This window comes from Lycorma delicatula, chromosome 8, assembly GCF_047948215.1.
Source record: "Lycorma delicatula isolate Av1 chromosome 8, ASM4794821v1, whole genome shotgun sequence".
Classification (NCBI taxonomy): domain Eukaryota; kingdom Metazoa; phylum Arthropoda; class Insecta; order Hemiptera; family Fulgoridae; genus Lycorma; species Lycorma delicatula.
This window is the reverse complement of record NC_134462.1, coordinates 106513053-106534045: the sequence shown is the minus strand read 5'-3', so window position 1 is coordinate 106534045 and position 20993 is coordinate 106513053. Positions and strand designations below refer to the sequence as shown.

Genomic DNA, 20993 nt, shown 5'->3' with positions numbered 1-20993 from the left:
TATCTGAAAAAAATACTATAACAATGGCTGCAAATACCATTTTTCATATGCTATATTTACATATCCCACGCACAAGCTTCAAGCTTATGTGGCAATATCATTAAATAAAAAAAAATAAAAAAATGCCTGCAGTTATCAGAAAATTGTGCTAGACATATGAAAACTTGCAAGATATTGTAACAGTCAATCAGTACATTTAAAGAAAGAAATAATCACTTGCCTTTGTCTTCTCCAATGTCAGTCAGTTAACTACAGCCAATGATCAGATTGTGGACAGCACACTCCCGGACCGTTAGTGGAGTAGTACTTTTTTTATGTTAAACATAAATTACCAATTGACGTAATAGACTTTATTGCATCAATTTTCTTAGAATTAAATTCTCTGCAAGTTTTGATAATAAAATTTACAAAAATATATTACGAATATATTTAAACATTTTTTTTATTATGCGTTTTTTTAGGTTTGTACTTCAAATCGAAAAAACTTGTTTTTTGTTACAAAATGTTTCTGTTTTATGTTGGTTATCATGAAAACTATGTGACATACAGCTCTTTGACCTGTTTTATTCCATTTTCCAGATCAAGAAACATAAGATACCATCAATTTACCCTTTATATAATGCCTTAAAATTTTCAGTATGACCCCATTTCACTGGGTAAACTGAAATAAATCCAGATGAAATTTTTTGCTAGCCCTAACTCATTAACAGAGCATTTTCGGACATATGTTTATATAAACTTTTATCCCTATTTCAAGCTTTAGAATAAGTTCCCAAATTCACCTGTACATTCAGTTACCAGTCATTAATTAGGAGATTCATGTTACCACAGGTCAATTTAAAAACAGTTACTGCGATTGAGAGCATGTTAAAAGTGCAGCATGCTATTGTTCATTTTTTGGTCAAAAAAACTTTAAAGGATAACCGTCAGAAAATGTTTCCTGTTTTTAGTGAGAAATCATGTAAAACAATACACAAAAGTCGCTCAAAACCTTTTGACAAAGATGAACCAGGTCATCTTTTTTCAAATTGTTGCGGTACTAACAATGTGATGGAGAAAATTATTGAAGTTGATTGTGTAGTATTTTCAATAGAATCCCCAGACTGTTAATTTAAAAATATTAAATGAATTGAATGAGCCTATATTTTTAACATCACTCAGAAGGTATGCTTAATAATTTTATTAGTGAGGCTAATTATATTTGCTTCACAAAGCATGATTCGATCCAATGAAATTGTACTTCTTTAACTTCAGGAATGCTGCTAACATCTACCATCTGCTTCCAAAAATAAGGCAGTAAAGTGAATACTGCAAGTTACTGTAAAGTGAGATTGATCCAGTTCAAAGGTATTGATTGATAACATCATGACAATGCCAAATCTCTTTATGGCTCAGTTAACGTAAAAGAAAACATGAGTTAGAAGTGAACCATTTGCAACATCCGACTTTCAGCCAGAATTAGCCTCAAGCAACTTTTCACCTGTTTTTTAATGATTAAAAACATATGTGGGCATCAAATTATGGCTGATGATGATTTTAAATATAACATGCATATGTGATCGAGGCAATATCTCAATGACTCAGGTTGCATATTTTAAGGTACTGATAAAAAAATCAGATAAGTCCATTAATGTTGATAAATTAAAAAAACTTATCAATATTCTTTGCAAGTACCTTTCATTACTTACCTTGCTATTCATCAGTACCTTTTTTTATTTTTATTTTTTTCAAAGTGTATGTTGTGGTTGAAAAAGGAAGGTACAGGTCAACTATTTACAGTCAATTGATTTATTAAAATGTTTGATGGATAGGTTAGAAAAATGTTTTCGTTTTCCTGTTATTCATGTTATTAACTCTTTTTTCCCATTATTAACTCTATTTTTTTTTTTTTGTAGTTACAAAACAATATCTGGAAGTTCACAATACAAGTTTGGTGTGCTAGCCAAAATTGTTAAGCATATGAAAACTCGTCATCAAGATGGCGATGATCACCCTTTATCATTAGACGAAATTTTAGATGAAACAAATCAGTTGGATATTGGTTCAAAAGTAAAACAGGTAATTAATATTAGTAACTTATTTAAACTTATGATAATGTGTCACCATATTTTTTAGTACACTTTTGTCTTAAAATTTTGAATTTTAAATTAAAAAAATTCATTAAATTAGAAGCTGTTTTATTCAAGACAAGACCTTTCATATTGTACTAAAGATGAAGAGGAATAAAGTAAGTATTTCCTTGGGAAGTACAGCTTTATTACTTTCTGCTTTGCATTAGTTGAAAGGTTAACAAAAATCCTACTAAAGATTTCTATCCATGAGGCAATTCAAATATAAATTACTTGTATATTGAATAGCAATTGAGAGAATGCTTGTGCACTTTTCATTAATACTCCTTGTCTGGTCTGTTAATACATAAGAGCAGTTTTTTTAAGTTATTTTAACTTTGACATCAGTTGAATTTCTTTTTTTTATAAATACTGAAAGTAAAATTTCTTAACGCTAAATTTTTTCTACATACAGTTATTTTTAGCCTGTAAAGTATAAGTTAGAATTTATTTAAATTTCATTATTTTACATGATACATCCTTTATTTAATTACACTTTTGTATGTTCTAGTGGTTGCTTACTGAAGCTTTAGTAAAAAATCCAAAAATAGAAGTTAATAATGAAGGTAAATTTATATTTAAAGCGCCTTATAAGATAAAAGATAAGAAAGGATTGCTACGTTTGTTAAAACAGCATGATCTTAAAGGTCTTGGGGGTATTTTACTCGAAGATGTCCAGGAGTCATTGCCACATTGTGAGAAAGCTTTAAAGGTGAGGATATATTATACCTATCTTTATTTGTAGAAAATGTACAAGTTTTATAATGGGTGAAGTGAAAAGCTTCATATTTTAATGCAGAACTAAAACAGAGTTTTTTGTTTTTTTTTACATTTGAAGAAGTTTATTAAACCAAATATGTGTTGTTTTTTGCCATTTTTGAGGTAAAATCATAATCCTGTCACTATAGAATTTTTGTGTTTTCTGAAAAAAAGACTGATGAATGATTTTTATAGGTATATTTTGAAGCCAACTTAAGAGATTCTGTAGAGACTGAAACAAATAGTTTGTCTGACAGTGCAAGGTCAGAACTATATGTTGGAGCATCAATCCATTAAATTTTTCATTGTTAAGTTATGCAACACTCAAACATCAACTTTTTTTATTTAGATTTTTTTTATACTCTTTTGTAGTTTTGTGGTTGACGTTTGGTTCATTAAACCACTAATGTTCTGTTTTTGCTCAATTTTTTCCATAATTTCATCAACTTTTTCAGTTATTGGCTAACCAGAATGAGGTCTTCTTGACATCAAAATTTCCAGATAGAAAATACTTGAACCAACTATATGCCACACATACTGACTAATCATGTCCAGAAAAACCACAATTTTTTTTAGCAGCCTGGGTCACATTCTTTACTTTTTATAATAAAATTTCAAAATGTATCAAATTTATTCTTTATTCATTTTCAAAACACAGTAACTTTTAATAGATAAACTAATATTATTGTAGCCTTCCTAAAATACTTGCCAATATAACACCTTTCTTTCAAAAGCACACAGTGTTGCCAGGTTTAATTAATACTAGAGTTATGTGACCCTAAGGCCACCTACCAGGAGAATACAAAGATAATTTTTTCCCAACCTCAATATTTTCTTCAATAATTAGTTGTGTTGAATTATGTACGTTTGTGAGAAAAAGTTAAAAATGTGCAATTTTTCTTATTGAAAATCATTTAAAATACAAAGTATAATTAAATATGAAGGTAACAATGATGTAATCTTACCTGGGCACAAAGGCCATACATGAAATATTAGTAGAACATATTGTTAGAAAAAGATAGAGAATTGGGGTATTAATAGAAAAATAATTGAGATAGTAAGATCACTGTTCACTGTGAATGAAAGTCATGCAAAAGTATCTTCAGGCAAAACAGGCTGGTTCTCAATCCATTCAGAATTGTTACTGGGAAATTTGTCTCCAAAACTGTTCGCAAGGAATTGACTACATAAAACTTCTAAAGAGAAAGCAATATAGAATCAGACAATAAGGATATTGTTTGAGGAGAAAAGGAAGAATAGATTCAATAGGAACTAGAAAATAAAATTGCCCAATTAAGAAGAATAGAAGTTAGCAGTGAAATATGTAAATTATAGATTGATTGTGAGAAGAGATTAAAATGTGAAATTAATGGTCTTCAACTAGAACAAGTTAAGGAATTTATGTATTTGAAAATAGTACTTACAGAAGATGGCAAATAACTGAAGGTAGAAAAATAAATGGGTGTTAGATTCAGAAGACATCTGGTTTTTATTAGAATGTAAGAAGCACAGTATGATATAAAGAAGTACCTGCACAGTAGAAGGAAATGCTTTGCGATGCTTACTAAATTATCTCACACATTTACCTGAAAACCAGGTACTGAAGTGATAAGAAAGGAGTAAAATGCAAGCAGTAGAAATGAAATTTTAGAAACTCAAAAATACAAGGATAAGGCAGGCAGTTTTTGGATATGGATAGATCGCTTGACAGAGATGGGGAAAAATTGAAACTATATAAATATCTGAAGAGAATGCAGAATGGGAATTAGCTAAAAACGAAGGCAGTAGAATCAGATGGAGACCCAGGAGAGATGGTATGATAATGTGATGAAAGAAATCGAAAGGAAAAGTCACAGAACAGAAAAAATTTGTAGAGAGCAATAAGTTGAAGCATTTGGCCCAGCCCAGGAAGCCTGAAAAATAGGAGCAGATGAAGTACATACATTTATACAAATGACTGAAAAACGCACTGGCTACCACAGGTAAATAAGGAAAATTTTGGCATAAGTTGGACAGTAGTGCTTAATAGTTATGACTATGTAATGTTGTCTTCTTTTTATGACAGTTGATGATACTATTCATTTAAAATTGTATGACAAACTGAACCAAATTGTACAATAAATATCTTTAAAACTTTACTTTGTCATTTTTTATTTCAAAAAACAACAGAAAAAGTAAACTTGGTAATTTAAAAAAAAAACTTAACATTTAATCTTTAAATTTGATATAAACTTCAAAATATTTTCGGTCATATGTTTTCAATCAGTTGTCTTCCAAAAAGGCAGCTGAAAAATGTAAGTTCTTTAAAAAAAAATTTATTGTACAGTTTGATTTGATTTTAATATACTTTTTCAGATACCTTTTGAAAAGATGAATGAAAACATTTTGAAGTAAGTTTCTTAAAAATGTTTTATTTATATAGTTTGGTTCGGTTTATTGTTACAAAAATTAAAATTTTAAATTTATAAAAATCAAATGAACATGATATAAGAATCATATTTAATTAACTTTTTTTTATATTACAATTCTGATAATCTAAAATAATGAATATTATCCTCTTGTGATTTATGTTTTATCAGTGTTAAATAGTATTAAGAAATATTTTTTGATTGGCTAATTTAGGTTACGGTTATTTTAGTTCTGTGGTACACAGAATTAAACATCATATTAACCAGTTGTATTTCAAAGTAGTATTTTACTTATTCACAAATCATTAGTTAAATAAGTGTTTATGATAAATTAGTTAAATAACAGTTTTTTATGATAATTAACATATTACAACCAGTTGATTTCTTAACTGTTGAAATCAGCCAAAGATTGGCATTTTCAAAATTGAAATAAAAGAAAATGCCTTATAATTGAGTCATAATCAGTTATAAAAGAGCTCTCAAACATTGTTGTACAATGGTTACGTTTGGTTTAATGATTGTGTATTTAGGTATTGTAGGCTGAAATTTTTTTATGGTATGACGTTTGCAGTTGATGTGTAATAAAAATAAAATTGATTTAAAAACATCGTACAAATTTCAAAAAAAAATTCTGCTTTAAAGTTTTGAAATTAGTATCTAGGAATTTTTTTTTTAATAAAAAAAAAAAAATACTTAAAAATGAAATTTTAAGAATTGGGAAGGCTTAAGTTGTTTAATTTTTAGGATTTTTTTTTAATTTAGTTTTAAAATTGAAAAGGTTTACAAAAAAAGAGCTGCCTGCACTAGAAAAAACGTTGTGATTCATACAAATGTAAAATGCAAGAAAGCTGGATCTTAATGGAAGTAACAAAAGGAATACAGAGAAATGATCACAAAAGAAATTTCATCTTTCTATGAGATTACAAAACTGATAACTACAAAAAGATGAAAAGCATAGTCATCTTGTCTATGTGGACAGTGTAATTTTTGGTTTAAAAAAAAATTCTACTTATTTGAAAAGTCTCTTCAGAATCACCACAGGAACCTAATCTAAAAAGTCTTTCCCACCCTACAATTAACATTTTGTTACTGTTTTAAAAATTGCACAGGGTTTGGTTCATAAGAGATAATTTCTTAACTTCTACTTGATATCCCTGGTCCGAAGGTCACAAATTCAACTGAGCAGTCACCAGTTATTTTTTTTCATAAATTATATCTGTTCATTGAAAGAACTGATATAATCAAGTCTGAAATAATCAAACCTTAATAATAAATAATCATTAGCTGAAATAATCAGCAAAATTTTTATCAGTTTCAATCAATTCATTACTTATAGGACATTTTAATTTACCAATTTGTATATTTTAAATTTTGTTTACTTTCTCCAAATATCTGTGTACGCATAATTCCAAATTTTGTGTGTATTTTGTATATATATATATATATACAAGGGTTATTTTTTTTTAAGATCTGATCGGTCACGAAATTAAAACCACAGTGAAAATAAAAAATTTTTTATTTGTAACAAGTACTTACATTGTTGCGCTATTTCTCTACATAATCGCCACTCCGATTTAGACATTTGTCGTAGCATGGTACCAACTTTCCAATACCCTCATCATAGAACCCACCTGTGTTTTCAGCCATGTTTCTACGCTGGTCTGCAGCTCAATGTCTGTGCCAAAATGTTGTTCTCCTAGCCAGCGTTTCATGTAAGCAAAGAGGTGAAAATCGGATGGAGCCAAGTTTGGGCTGTATGGTTGGTGATCAAACGCTGCAGGAGCTTCTTTGTTACAGCTGCAGTGTGTGGCTGAGAAATGTTAGGGAGGCATCCATTCTCCCATTGTTTTGTGACGGTCGGACAGCATCTTGGGAACCCATCTCGCACTCAGTTTGCGGTACTGAAGTCTCTCACTCACAATGGTGTAGAAAGCTGACCTTGAAATTTCAGGTAATGAATCACTCAATACAGAAATTGTGAACCGATGATTTTCTCAAATCGTCTCATCCACTTGCTCAACGAGATCATCGGTTGACTCTCGCTTCCCTCCCTGACTGCCTGCATCATTAACATCTGTACGTCCCGCTTTAAAGTTCCTGCACGATTGTCGCACTTTGCTGTCACTCATTGAAGTTTCCCTGTTCACATTCATCGATGAATTTCAGCTGCATTACACCCCTCAGCCTTAAGAAATCGAATTATCGCACGTACTTAACACTTGGAGATGTATTGTTGTAGACATGTTTACGTGCCAGCTGCGTGTTCAGAACTAAACCAAGTGACGGCGGCGTGATTGAAGACCATACTAGAGATGCTGCACAACACATATACGCAAAGGTTCATCCAATTTTTGCACGGGTTTTTATTTTGCGACCGATTGGACCTTGAAAAAAAATAACCCTCGTGTATATATATAATTTGGACATACATAATTTGAATATATATATATATATGAAATGCCTTTTTTTTTTTTGTAGCTGAGAAACTTTTATTTCTTTCTTTTTTCTTTCTTTAATAGCTTGTTAGTTTGTTCAGTAATTTAGTATGGATATGGTATTTACGAGGGCAGTCCAGAAAGTAACTTATGTTTGTGGGGATAGATTTGCCATCTTGGCATCAAAACGTTTCTACACTCAGTATGCATCAAGTTGTAGCATGTAGAATGTGATTTTTCTGCTTTGTTCGTTGTGAATTATTGAAATGTGGGCTTCAGTAGAAAATCCCGCAAGTTGTGAGTTGCGTTCAGTGAATAGGTTTTTACTGGTAAAAAACATCAAACCAATTTCAATTCATCTGCAACTTTGTGAGATGTACGAAGATGGAATAATGAGTAAAGGTGGAGTGAGGCACTGGTGCGTTCAGTTTAAAAATGGCCACATCAGTGTTCATGATCAGGACCGCAGTAGTCAGCCTAGCCTTGTGACTGATGAATTGACAGTGAAAATCAATGATAAAATTCATGAAAAACATCACATTACGGTTACGAAACTCTCGCTTCATTTCCCCCAAATTTCAGGAAGTTTACTGCATGAAATTGTATTGGGGAAGCTTGGTTATCACAAGTTCTGTGTAAGATGGGTGCCAAAAATCCAAGATGGCAGATTTCTACAGAGAAGGAATTGAAAAGCTTGTGCATCATTATGATAAGTGCCTCAATTTTAATGGCGACTATGTAGAAAAATAGTTTAAGATTGTCCCTTTCAAATGTATATAATAAAATTTCTTTTTTTTATTTGGTTGGTTTTTTATTTCAAAACGTAAGTTACTTTCTGGGCAGCCTTCATAGTTTTCAGATACCATTTTTATTTTTTCTGTATATTTTGTATAACTTTTCCTTTTTATTAATTATATTTAATAAAATTGTGTAACCCATGAATTTTTAGAACCTTTTTACTATGCAATATTTTTAGCTTTTCTAGTTTTAGCCATTAATTCATGTACTAATTCAATTAATAATTGCATTGCTTCATTTACATTATTTACAAAATATACATCTTCCCAGTTAAAGTTTCTCTTAGTAATATCAATAATTTGAAATTGATATAAACAAAAAGTCATTTTAAAAGATTCAGATTATTATTTCAGTATTAATATTTAAAAATAAAGGATAATCTGATAATTGAATCTTACAGATTTTTTTATTAAAAGAGCTTTTAATAAAAGCATTGTCTGTGCATGATTCATCAGAATTACTTCTGATTCGAGTACTTTTATTAAAATAAGGTTCAAATCCTAATTTATAAAAGTTATTAAAAAATTCAACACCCTTAAAATCATTTTTGTTTATATCACTATTGAAATAAATACTCATATACAGTTTTTTATTTGTTTATTACACATCAAATAATTATAAATATCCTTAATAAAGATTTTGTTTTTATAATTATGACTTCTTTTCAAAGCACTTATGGTTAATATATTTTAATTTTTTTAAAGGTATAGAAATCAGTCAATTCTAAATCATCATTGGTGGTTACTTTGTGTTCAGCATTGCAATCAAATCAAATATTTTTTTCAAAAATTTCTTCATTGACAGCATACTCATTGGTTGAAATCAATTCATTTCTTTCTTCATTGTTCTGATATAAATAACAAACTGAGGTGTATAAGAGTTATAGCTTTGCAGAATGGCTGATAAATCTTTCATTAATGGTATTTACAAGAGATATTAAAATAAGAAATATAATATCAAGGACACTACCCTTGTTCCAATAAATCAGTCTAAAAATTGCAATAAGAATTATATTTTATACAGTTATATAAGAGAAAACACATATAAAATAGTACAATCGCGTATAAATCGATGAATAACATTTCAACAAAATCCTTAGTAATAATTCAACCTACGTCTTTGACAAATTCAACTTGAGCGGCATATACAGTATTAAGTGCATAGACTGTGATGCCATATATATTGGAAAAACTGATAGATCGTTTAAGGTAAGATTCTCAGAACATCTGAGCGCATTCAAGAATAAAAAGAACAAATAGACACAAAATTAAAAGCTTAGCAGATAATCTTGAAATATTAGAAGTTTGTAACGTTAAAAACAAACTAAAGAATTTTGAAAAGTATTACATATATAAACATAAGGACTTCAATTTAGTGAACCATCAAACACATTTTCAACAATCTAAGTTTGTATAACGTTTGCACATTGACATCTGTTTTTAACAGTTGATTATGATTTAAATTAGTTTTACCTTAGTGACCAAATACCTGTTTTATTAATTATGTTATCTTGACAACTGATGATCGATCCAATGGGTCTGAAAAGGTCTTCTTGAATATAAAAAATTTTAACACTTAAAGGTGAGATCAATCTTATTTTTTGTATATGTGTGTATATGATGATTCTTCAACTATAAATTATATATATACACACACTATCTTCTAAATTGTTAAACATAGACTTAGAATATTAGGTTGGGTTAAATGGATAATTAGTTTTTTGTAACCTCTGCAGAAGCCAATTATAAGTCTCACAATTAACGTGTCAGCTGGGTGATCAGTTGGTCTGTTCTCATGATATTTATTACTGAAACTGATGCAATTAATGCATCTTTTATATCCTTATTATTGCATTCTATATCGATGATTACCAGTGCAAGTCCTGCAAGCAATTCTGTCTGTACATTTTTTAACACTTTGTCCATAATTACAGCAGTTAAAACATGGATTTAAATTAAAATCATTATAGATTGTGCATCTATTTGTACCAATAAACACGTTTTTTTCTATCATACGTACAGCATAAGCACTAGCAATTAATCCTGCTATGAAAGTCCATTTCTATTTCTTTTATTTTGATACTTATGTACAATTTTAATGCTATGTTGATCATTCATCATGTTTCTTTCTATGATATCACTTTCCAAATGAATGAAATCCAAAGTTCCTAATTCTTTATAAACTTCAATTATTTTAATTTTAGGATTTTTCATTTTTTCAATTTCAATATGAGAATCTGTAGATTCTAATTTAGTTAAAATATCTTTAGTTTTACTGATATCTTCACTTTTATTGCGCCTTATTGTAATATTATTATCCATCTTTTAAGTAGTTTTTAGTTGTACTCTGGTTTCTTGACTCATCTTTTGTTTTACTTTATTGTAGGTCTCCTCTGACAAATTTTCATTTGTAGATGTTATAATAATATTTTGTAGAGTGGTTATTATTTTAGGATAGATATTTTCTGTTAACTTAAGAATACGACCTAACCTGTACAAAATTTTCATGAGTTTAGATTTTATCTTGTAAAATAATATTTTCCTTCAACTGTGTGTTAAGATCCTTTAGTATATTATTTTTATCATTTAATTCAGTATTAATTTTATCAATTCTTTGATAATAAGTATCAATTTCTTTGATAATTTCATTAGCTTTAGTTTCAGATAAAGAATTATTTTTCTCCAATTGCTCAGATTTTAACTTAAATTTTATTTTAATGTCATATATTGACTTTTAGCTTGTTTACATTTATTTTTTCTAATCCTTTAATTTCTTCCTTCAGTGTAACTATAATCCCATGTGGATATTTAAAATTTAGTGAGGTTAGTTTTATAATGTTATGTTCATCACATATAACTAAAGAATTTGTGATATATTTCACATGCTTTAATTCGATTAAAATCACTTTTGTGATATACATTATCACATAGAATACAAATAATTATACCAGACGATTAATTACTGTAACATTTTAAGACCGTTGGGAGGGACTGCCTAAGACCTCCCTGTCATCTTAAACCTTCAGCATAAATTAATATAAAAAAACTAATAAAATAATTTACAAAAAAATATTTACAATAACAGATGTAAAATCACATAAATATAACTTATAAAAATTAACAAGAAAGGAAATCCACATAACGTTTTACTTGTTTTTTAGGTTAGGAAGGCACCATATATTTAAATTAGAACGGAAAAAGATTTTAAAGAAAAATGAAAAGATATCAGAAACAAAAATTTACAGGAATATTTTAAACCCAAATACAACCAAAACCAAAGTAAAAAAGCCACTCAGAAACAAAAAGCATGCAGCATACAAAATCACCTAATGTATTCCACACATCCATACTGCAAATGAACAGATATAATTTATAACAATTTTTTTTGTAATGTAAGTAGTATGATTACAAAAAAATTAATGTTAACAACTTGAATAGAAAGCATACGAGTAAAAGTAGAGCAAATGTTTAGTCTCTATATCTTAAACCTGGAAAGAATGATGAAATAAAGAAAATAATTAATAAATTGAAAAATAAATCAGGTGAGGGTTGATGGGATACTTCTGTGATAAAAATATTAAGCAGTAATATTAAATTTATTTATGCTCCAACTTATTTATACAATTTAAGCTACTATACTGGTATATGTCCTGATCAATAACTGAAAGTGGTCGAGGTTTTACCAATTTTTAAAGTTGGTGATAAAACTAATCCTGAAAATTATAGACTTATTTTCCTTGTCCGTAATTTTCTAAAGATATATGCTATTACATAATAGAATTTAGAATTTTCTGAATAAATATAATATTCTTTCTAACTCATAGTATGATTTTAGAAAGGGTCTTGAAACTAAAGATGCAATTGCTGATTTATTCGCTAAATGTAGACTAAATTAAACCTACAGCTGCTACATTTTTGGATCTGGCTAAGGCCGTCGATACTGTAAATCATAAGCTTGAAAATATCAGAAGTTTTACCTCTCCAGTTAATTCAAAATTATCCGCTGAATAGAAGAGAGTATGTTAAAACTAATTGAGTAAAAAGCAACCTATAAGATTTGAATACTGGCATTCTGCAGAACCATTCTTGGACCTTTATTGTTTATTACTTATATTAATGATATATTTGAACTACAAAATCCTGATTGCAAATTCTTATCTTATGCTGATGTCACTTATGTTATGAAAACTTTTGGTTTGAAGTTTACAATAGATTGGAAAAACAACTTACTGAATTAAAAGAATGGTTAGATTGTAATAAGTTAGCCCAAAATGTAAGTAAGACTAATTTTTGGTAATCATTATGACTGTATTTTACTGTCATTACTTCTAATTTTAATGTTATCGGTAATGAATTTGTTCAAAGAAAATTTTCCTCAAATTGTTACATTGTGATCATTGATCAAATTTCAGATGGGATTATGGAATTTCAAATAAAATAAATTATATAAGATATTCCATTTTTGTATTATTTAGACTAAGCAAAAATCTTACTGTTCAAAATTTATTTACTATTACGTTTGGAATTTATTACAGTATTGTAAGCTATGGTATAATTGCATTGGGGTTAGCTAATAAATATCAAATAAAACACATTTAAAAACTATACATAACAAAATAGTAAAAACTTTTTAAAATCAAATAAAAATATTAGATTACCACTTTATGTAATTGAAAAATATGTATTAGAATCTTTCAAACATCATTACAGTGAAATAGACGTAAACTGTATAAATAATTTCTCTAATATGAGATATAAATCCATTCTATTATTGAAAATATATAAAGAAATTCAAGAAGGAATTATAAATATTAGAAAAGGGTATAAGATGAATGAACTTGAATAAAGCCCCCCATTTATGAATGCTTAATTGACTGTTGTATTGGATATCATTTTTTATGTTTTTGTATTTTTCTTATATTTTTTATTTCTTTTATTTATTTATTTTTTTATTAATTTTTAATTTTTTTAGATTTGTACACCAGACTATGTACAGGTGCCTTGGCATTTGTGCAAAGTACTATTGACACATTGTCTCTATACTGTGTAACTATGTAATAGGGTATTAAATAAATAAGAGTGGCCAAACGTAATATACCATGATATATTACGTTTTTTTTTATATATTAAAAAAGTGGGAAACAATTTTAACCAACTTTTGTGAATGAAATGTCTGATAGAGGCATAGAACAATTTATTACAGCCTGCATTCTGTAATAGCACGATTTTCAAATGCATTGTTCATCATCACATTTTTTTTTCTGATGACTGAAATTTATCGCAGTTCATGAGCCAGGAATAATTAAGCCCTATGGTACCTCAATGTCAGTATACAACAAATGAAGAATTGCATAACAGCATGGTGGAAGAAGCCTTTTGAACCACAACTCCAGAAATGCTTCGCATGTCAAGGAGGGTGTGAGAAATATAGCTCTGGGTATTCAACACGATGCTGTTACACAGATCCAATGGATAAATATTTTGTAAGTACAAATGTATGCTAATTTTCATATCTGGGTAAAGGTACAAGTACTTGTCAGATATTATACTCTACAAAATAGAAAAAGAATTATCAAAATTGGCATGTCACTTAGTGAACATTAAGGTTTGAAAATACTTTTTGAAAATGTCAATTTATTGAATTAATAACCACCTCTGTTTTTTTAATTCTGTTAAAAGAAATAATAAAAGCGCACACTTTATTTTTATGGATTCTTTTTTTCTTTAAGAAATCCTGTCAGACCATTAATTCTTTTAGTATAATGAAACTTGGATAAATGGAATTTGAGTTTACTTTCATTTTTTACTATGTACTATCTTGTCAGTGTTATTGATTATTTTATTTTTTCAGATTCTAGCTAATGAAATAATTTACATTGCTAGGCCAGTTGATAAGAAAAAAATTATGTTCTATAATGATAAAACAGCAAATTTACCTGTCGATGAAGAATTTCAAAAGTTATGGCGTTCTGTTGCTGTAGAAAGCATGGATGATCAAAAAATTGAAGAATATCTAGAAAAACAGGTAAGTCTTATATATTTTTTTCTACTGATAAAAAGATTTATTTTTTTATTTCTTTTTAAGAGAAAAATAATAGCTCTATTTCAAGTCTGTCTCATTAACTAATTTTCTTAAAATTGATATACATATATATATTTATTAAAATAAAATATTGTAGTTTAATTGATTGCTAACTTAACTAATAACGTATTATCTACTTCATAAGGATTAAATGTTACTCTACTATGTCCATATTTTTTATTGGTCCTAGATTTTTCTAGTATTATTTAAAGGTTTATGATGATAAAAATCTTTTGTGTATTAAATTTTTCATTTCAAAGAGAAACATTTCAATTATAAAATTATGTTTATGTAAAGCACTTTAATGTTTTAAAAATTTTCTACACTGAATCTGTTAAAATAATTTCTAAGATGCATTTGTAAATCAATTCATGTTCAAAAATTAGAAAACCAATTTCAGTGACATTTGAAACAACAATGTATGAATAAGATAAAGATCTGATTTGATGTTTAATTAATGAATCTGGTAACATCATCTGTATAGAAAAAATTAGAATTTTGATTTATTTTTAAATATATTGTTGTGTGTTATCAGTTTGACTAGGACATTGTAAGGTAGCATATGTTACAATTTACGCTGTTTAAGATATGCAGTTTGTTCACGCTAGAATAACTTATATACAAAATAAGTAAATTGTGTGTTGAAATTACAATTCCGATTTTACTAATGAACTTTTCAACAGCTATTAAAAATTAATACAAAATTAACTAGCGATTATATCATTAAAAAACAGTTATTACGAAATTAATAATTATCTTTGTACAAGAATTATTTACTTTTAATATTTATGAAAAGAAATTAGCTTACACTTTCATCAACATTACCTTAACGGATGACTTACAAACCAACCAAGCCAAACAGTTACTCTTATTTACTGCTTTCAGAATTCAAAAAGCCTTGATTTTATTCATGGGTTAGACATTAGACATTTTTTTCATAGAATATAATTTTTTTTTATATTTTAATGGAATTCAATGATTTATTTGAAAATATATTAAGTGATTGTAATGTTATATCGTATTTCAAGGGAAAATTCATGCATAGCCCAGTCATCTCGTCACTTATTTTAATTATTTGTTTAGAAATAATATCCAACCTTGCAGACTGAAGTACATTGTAAGAGGGTTTGAATAATTTTTGCTAGAACAAGCCATACTACTTTTTTACAAGTTATAAGTTAAAAATGTTGAAGCATCAAAATATTCAATTATATTCAATGTCGTAAAATATTTTAATAATGTCCAATATGTTGCTTTATTGTATTCTACTTTAGGAGATAACTAAAATTGGTGGAAAGCACAATAATTTTAAAAACTAATTTTTTTTTATAATTAGAAATCTCAATTTGAATTAAACATTTTAATGTGATAAAAGGTACTTATCCACAAGTTACTTAGTGGCATCTATCACACAAATGGGTGGTGCCAATGGTTCTAATTGAATCACTTGCTATTTATTTATTCAGTTTGAAATGAAATGATTATCAAATTTTAAGTTTTAATATAATTTATTATGATCAATTTAGAATAAACTTGTGAAAATTATATTTATATAACAAATACGTATTGATTTCCAAATTGACTTCACGTGTATATTCTTTTTTTAGGTTATCAGAATATTCAAATTGCATTTGCGATATTCAATAGTTATAGCTCATCTTGATGTCCAACCATTGCTGAACTTTTATTAATTTTCAATAACTTTCAAAATGGAATGAGAGTTTCCAACGTCTTCTCTTGAAGTTGGTTTGAAGTTTAATAATTAACAGTTGTTCAACATTCAAAGATGTAGAAGTTCAATTGATACATCTCCAGAATCCATTTTATTAGCGGTAGTTAACTTTATTGGATTCTGTTTACATGTATGTATAATAGTATTTGTACATATATAAATGAATTGATGCACATAATAAACCACGAACAATTGATGCACTTGTGAAATTATAGGTTCTATAAATCTTCAAATTTTTCCTGGGGTTTCTAAATTCTGTATCTTTTTGATCATGTTGATACATTGATGTTGTGATCGATGTTTGTTCATTTTGTGTTGAAACAATTTGTCTTTGATCTGTTGTTAAGTGAGTAATAGTACTTCCCTTCATCTGTAAGGCATACTTATTTACATAACTATTTATACTTTTATTCCAGAATGAAAATTCCAGTGGTTTTTGGAATAAAATTTGTGCTCATACCATTTTAATGTACCTTTTCAAATGTATGTTCCTATAATATAGACTATTATTTCTTATCCAATTCAGAAATATTCCCAGGTTTGTTTACTTATATCATGTACTTAATCTGTACACATTTGTTATTGTTTGATAGGTTATAAAAATTGAATTGGAAAATCATCACAGAAACTACATTTGTATTGTTTATATTTGTAATTTCATAAAAAATGTATAATCAAGTAACATATTTCCAGATTGATTTGGGAATGGAAAGAAATCAATTTATTTGAAAAACAATCACCTTAAATTAATTATTTAATAAAAGTCAGTGTATCTCAATTTTAAAAAATCAGTAGAACCAATATACCTAGAAATTACCAGTAGTGCATTATGCATCATCCTCTGAATAGTATAGAACATGTATGGAAAATTTCAAAACATTTGGTGAAATAGTTGCAGGGGAGTTTGGAACAAAGTTTTGCACAAAGTTAGCCCAAGAAGGTTGGGCTATGCCTGGTTTCATCAGACTGTATCTAAGAAACACTATTTTTTGTTTGTAGAAAAAAACATTTTATAAACATTTTAAAATTAAAAAATTGTATTGATAACACAGCATGTAATATTAATCTATGCAGGTTTGAGTAATGAATTTTGAGTTTGATTTTCTGGTCTCATATAATGTTTGAATCAACTGAATCACTACCTGTGCCTTTGTGGTAATTCAGTTGGGGTCACATGAGTAATCAATTTGAAACTGTTGGTTTTAAATCTGTTTGTAAACATCAAGCTTATAAAATCATTTTCTGGTTGGCTGTTTTGAAAAAATAAATCTGTACATATAAACTTTTGAATAATAGTGAGTAATCAAAATTTAGAACAAAATGTAAAAATTACATTTCACGTGAAAATTGGCAAAATACCTACTGAAATACTACAGCTGTTGAAAGTAATATGTAGTTTATATGTTGAAAAAAATGAGTTATCTTTAAATGCCATAAGAAATTCAGAAACAAGCCAGAAAATGTGAATCACAACCCCAGAAGTGGGCAGCAAAAAAATAGAAATGGCAGATGATATGAAAAAATTGCAAGATTTGGTACAATATGAAAAATAATTAATTGTTGATGACAAAATTATAAGAAAGTGTTCAGAAGAAATGACTTTAATTATGGCCTGACAAGAGGTCATCCATCATGTGTGCCAAGATATGAGGTCTGTTCAGAAAATAACCGAACATTTTTAATTACATGCCAATGGAGATATTTAGTGATGTTCAGTTGGCAGGATTGTGTTCCGTAAAACCTCCTCTGTAATCATATGTTCTTGGATTGTTGATATCTCTTTTAGTTTTCGTGTTATTGTTATTTGAGTGCAATGTGTTTAAATGTTATTAGCAATTTTTGTAATGTGTGATTTTCAGGAGCAACGATACAACAAAACTTTGTGTGAAAGTGGGGAGAACTCACAGGAACTTTTCAAATTTTGAAACAAGCTTATGGAGATGATCCTCTGGATCATATGCAATGTTACTAATGGTTTTCATTATTTAAAAGTGGTTATCAGTCAATTGAAGATGACCCTTGACCAGGAAGGCCTTTGACTTCAACTGATGACACCTATGTTCAGAAAATCAATGATCCTGGTATGTGCAAATCGCTGATCGACTATCAGAGAACTTGCAGAAGAGATGCATCTCAAATGGATCATGCCGTGATATTTTGACTGAAAAATTCAACATGCAACGAGTTGAACAAAGTTAGTTCCTCGTTTGATGACCAAAGAGCAGAAAGAATATTGAGTGGACGCTTGCTAACGACTTCTTGAACAAGCCAATGACAATAAAACATTCATGCAAAGGATCATAATGGGAGATGAAAACCAGGTTTATGACTACAACATTAAGAAAAAGTTCAATCATCACAATGGATCGGCAAAGGATCACCCCAAGAAAGCACATCAGTCTCAATTCAATGTCAAAGTGTTGCTCTCTATTTTTTCAATTTTAATAGAATTGTGCATTTTGAATTTTTGCCTCAAGGTAAAACAGTGAACCGTGCATACTATCAAGATGGTTTTACAACGGTTACATGAAAAAATATGCAAAAAGAAAACAGAGTTGTGGCGAGAAAACTCGTCGTTTTTTGATCATGACAGTGCACCCGCACACTGAGCTTTGTCAATTCGTCAGTTTTATGCCAAAAATCAGATAACTATCTTCCTCAGCCTCACTAATTGCCAGATCTCACTCCTTGCAATTTTTTCTTATTTCCAAAATTAAAATCTGTGATGGTGAAAGGACGCCGTTTTGAGACTGTTGATAACATTAAAGCAAATTCATCATGGACCTTAAAGGCCATTTCAAATGAAGTTATCCAGGACTGCTTAGCATAGTGGAAACACCACTGGGAAAAGTGGGTGAATAGGGAAGGGGAGTACTTTGAAGGGACAAGGACCAGTAATCTGTCAAATTAATAATAAAGATTAAAAAAATAAAGTTTGGTTATTTTCTGTACAGACCTCATATGTTATGCTTATTTTGAGAGATTTTGGCCAAATATTTTATTCCAGATTCAGCTCAGGCTCCTTATTAACCTGACCTAACCCCTTTTCATTTCTAGTTCAAAAATATTTTCCATATAGATATCCAGCAAATACGATAAAGGAATTTAAGAGTATTTCAGAAAAAGAGTTCTAGGCTTGTGTACTAATGTACAGTTAGAAAAGTTTATTTTTTAGAGATGCATTCCAGGAAGTAATTTTTATACTTCATATATTCTAAAAAATATACTATATTTTTTATGTTCTAAATATAGATGACATTCTCTTATACCAGTGGTAATGATACCAAACCTACTTTTTTTGCATAGCATTCTGAACATAAAAAAATATGCCGATAATAAAAATTAAAATAATTAAATATATAAACTTCTTTAGGAAGTTATTATAATTTTAATTTAATAAATTATTTAGAAGTTAAAAATTACTTGGAAGTAATTGTAACAATTACGATTACAAAGTGCTACTTCCTGATAGATAGGAAAATAGTATTGGCTGGAGGCAGAAATCTAAGTGTAGGAAATATTACAGTACACGAATACTGTTCAGTGAAAAATTTTGTTTAATTAAGTCCGTAGAACTCTACTTGCTTTTTCAAACCTTCTTCATTCTTTCAAAACCATCCATTAGAATAGAGTTGATCCCCATAAAAGTTTTATTTGTTTATTTGCATATGTATATGGAGTCTATTAAATATGTAATCTATTTTTCTATAGGGTATTCGATCGATGCAAGATCATGGAATGAAAAAACCAGCACCGGCTCAAAAACGAAAGAAAGCGAGTCAGAGGAAAAGAATACAGAAAAAACCACGTGATAATGAACACTTGGCCGATGTACTTGAAACTTATGATGATAAATGAAAAATAAATTAGATTTTTCTATCCCAGTTTGTGTTCACAAATGTTAAGTAAATTTAATATTGCATGAGAGTTGATACTTGATCAGTGGTGTTAATGTTAATTATTTTTTATTACATGTGTAAATAGTTATTGGTAGGGAAGTGGCTTTTTTGGATTCCACAATATTCCTGTTCTTTCTTATCAATTTATTTTGTGTTTTTTTTTTATAATTGGTGACTTTATAGACTTTATTGGCCTATATATGTTTAGTATTATTAATTTTAGTGTATATACCGTAATTTTTTATAAAAATAAATTGTATTTAATTTTATAGGATGTATTTGAAATCAATTCATTTTTCAATAATTTTTAATTTTAACAGTGTAAAAGTTTTCAATAACAAATTATGTAATTTTCCTTTAAGTTTTACAGTAGTGAGTACATGGAACATCAAATTAATTAAGGATAGAACTCTTTATTTCGATGGTGAATTGTAAAAATAAAGTAATTGTTACCAAATTCAAAATAATGAATTTTTGAATATGTGTATATTGCAATTCAGTATGTGAGATTGAAAAACAATTATAAATTTTGAGATTAGAATTTTTGCTTTAAACATCATTGTAAAATTATAATTTCTGCTTTAATTAATTTTATCTGAAAAAAATAATCCCAAATTGTATGCTACCATAAATATCTCTTTTCTTCATCTGATATTTTACTTTTTGGGGAGGGGTATTACACTACAAATCAGAATGTAAAGTGACTGAAAGAGTTATTTAAGTTTTACAGATAATTTATTCAATAAATCTTTCATTTTGTTGTTTAAAAATCT

The 20993-nt window shown here is 28.4% G+C and overlaps 1 protein-coding gene across 1 annotated transcript in view; it reads left to right on the top strand.

The window, feature by feature from the left end:
- The window catches only part of TfIIEbeta (transcription factor IIEbeta), a 28575-nt gene extending 7966 nt beyond the window's left edge, over nucleotides 1-20609 (top strand). The window contains exons 3-6 of the mRNA XM_075372642.1: nucleotides 1896-2058; nucleotides 2620-2820; nucleotides 14359-14532; nucleotides 20033-20609. Coding sequence (XP_075228757.1) covers nucleotides 1896-2058; nucleotides 2620-2820; nucleotides 14359-14532; nucleotides 20033-20179 — 685 coding nt within the window. The 3' untranslated portion in view covers nucleotides 20180-20609. The remainder of the gene's footprint in view (nucleotides 1-1895; nucleotides 2059-2619; nucleotides 2821-14358; nucleotides 14533-20032) is intronic.
- The last annotated feature ends 384 nt before the right edge of the window (nucleotides 20610-20993 follow it).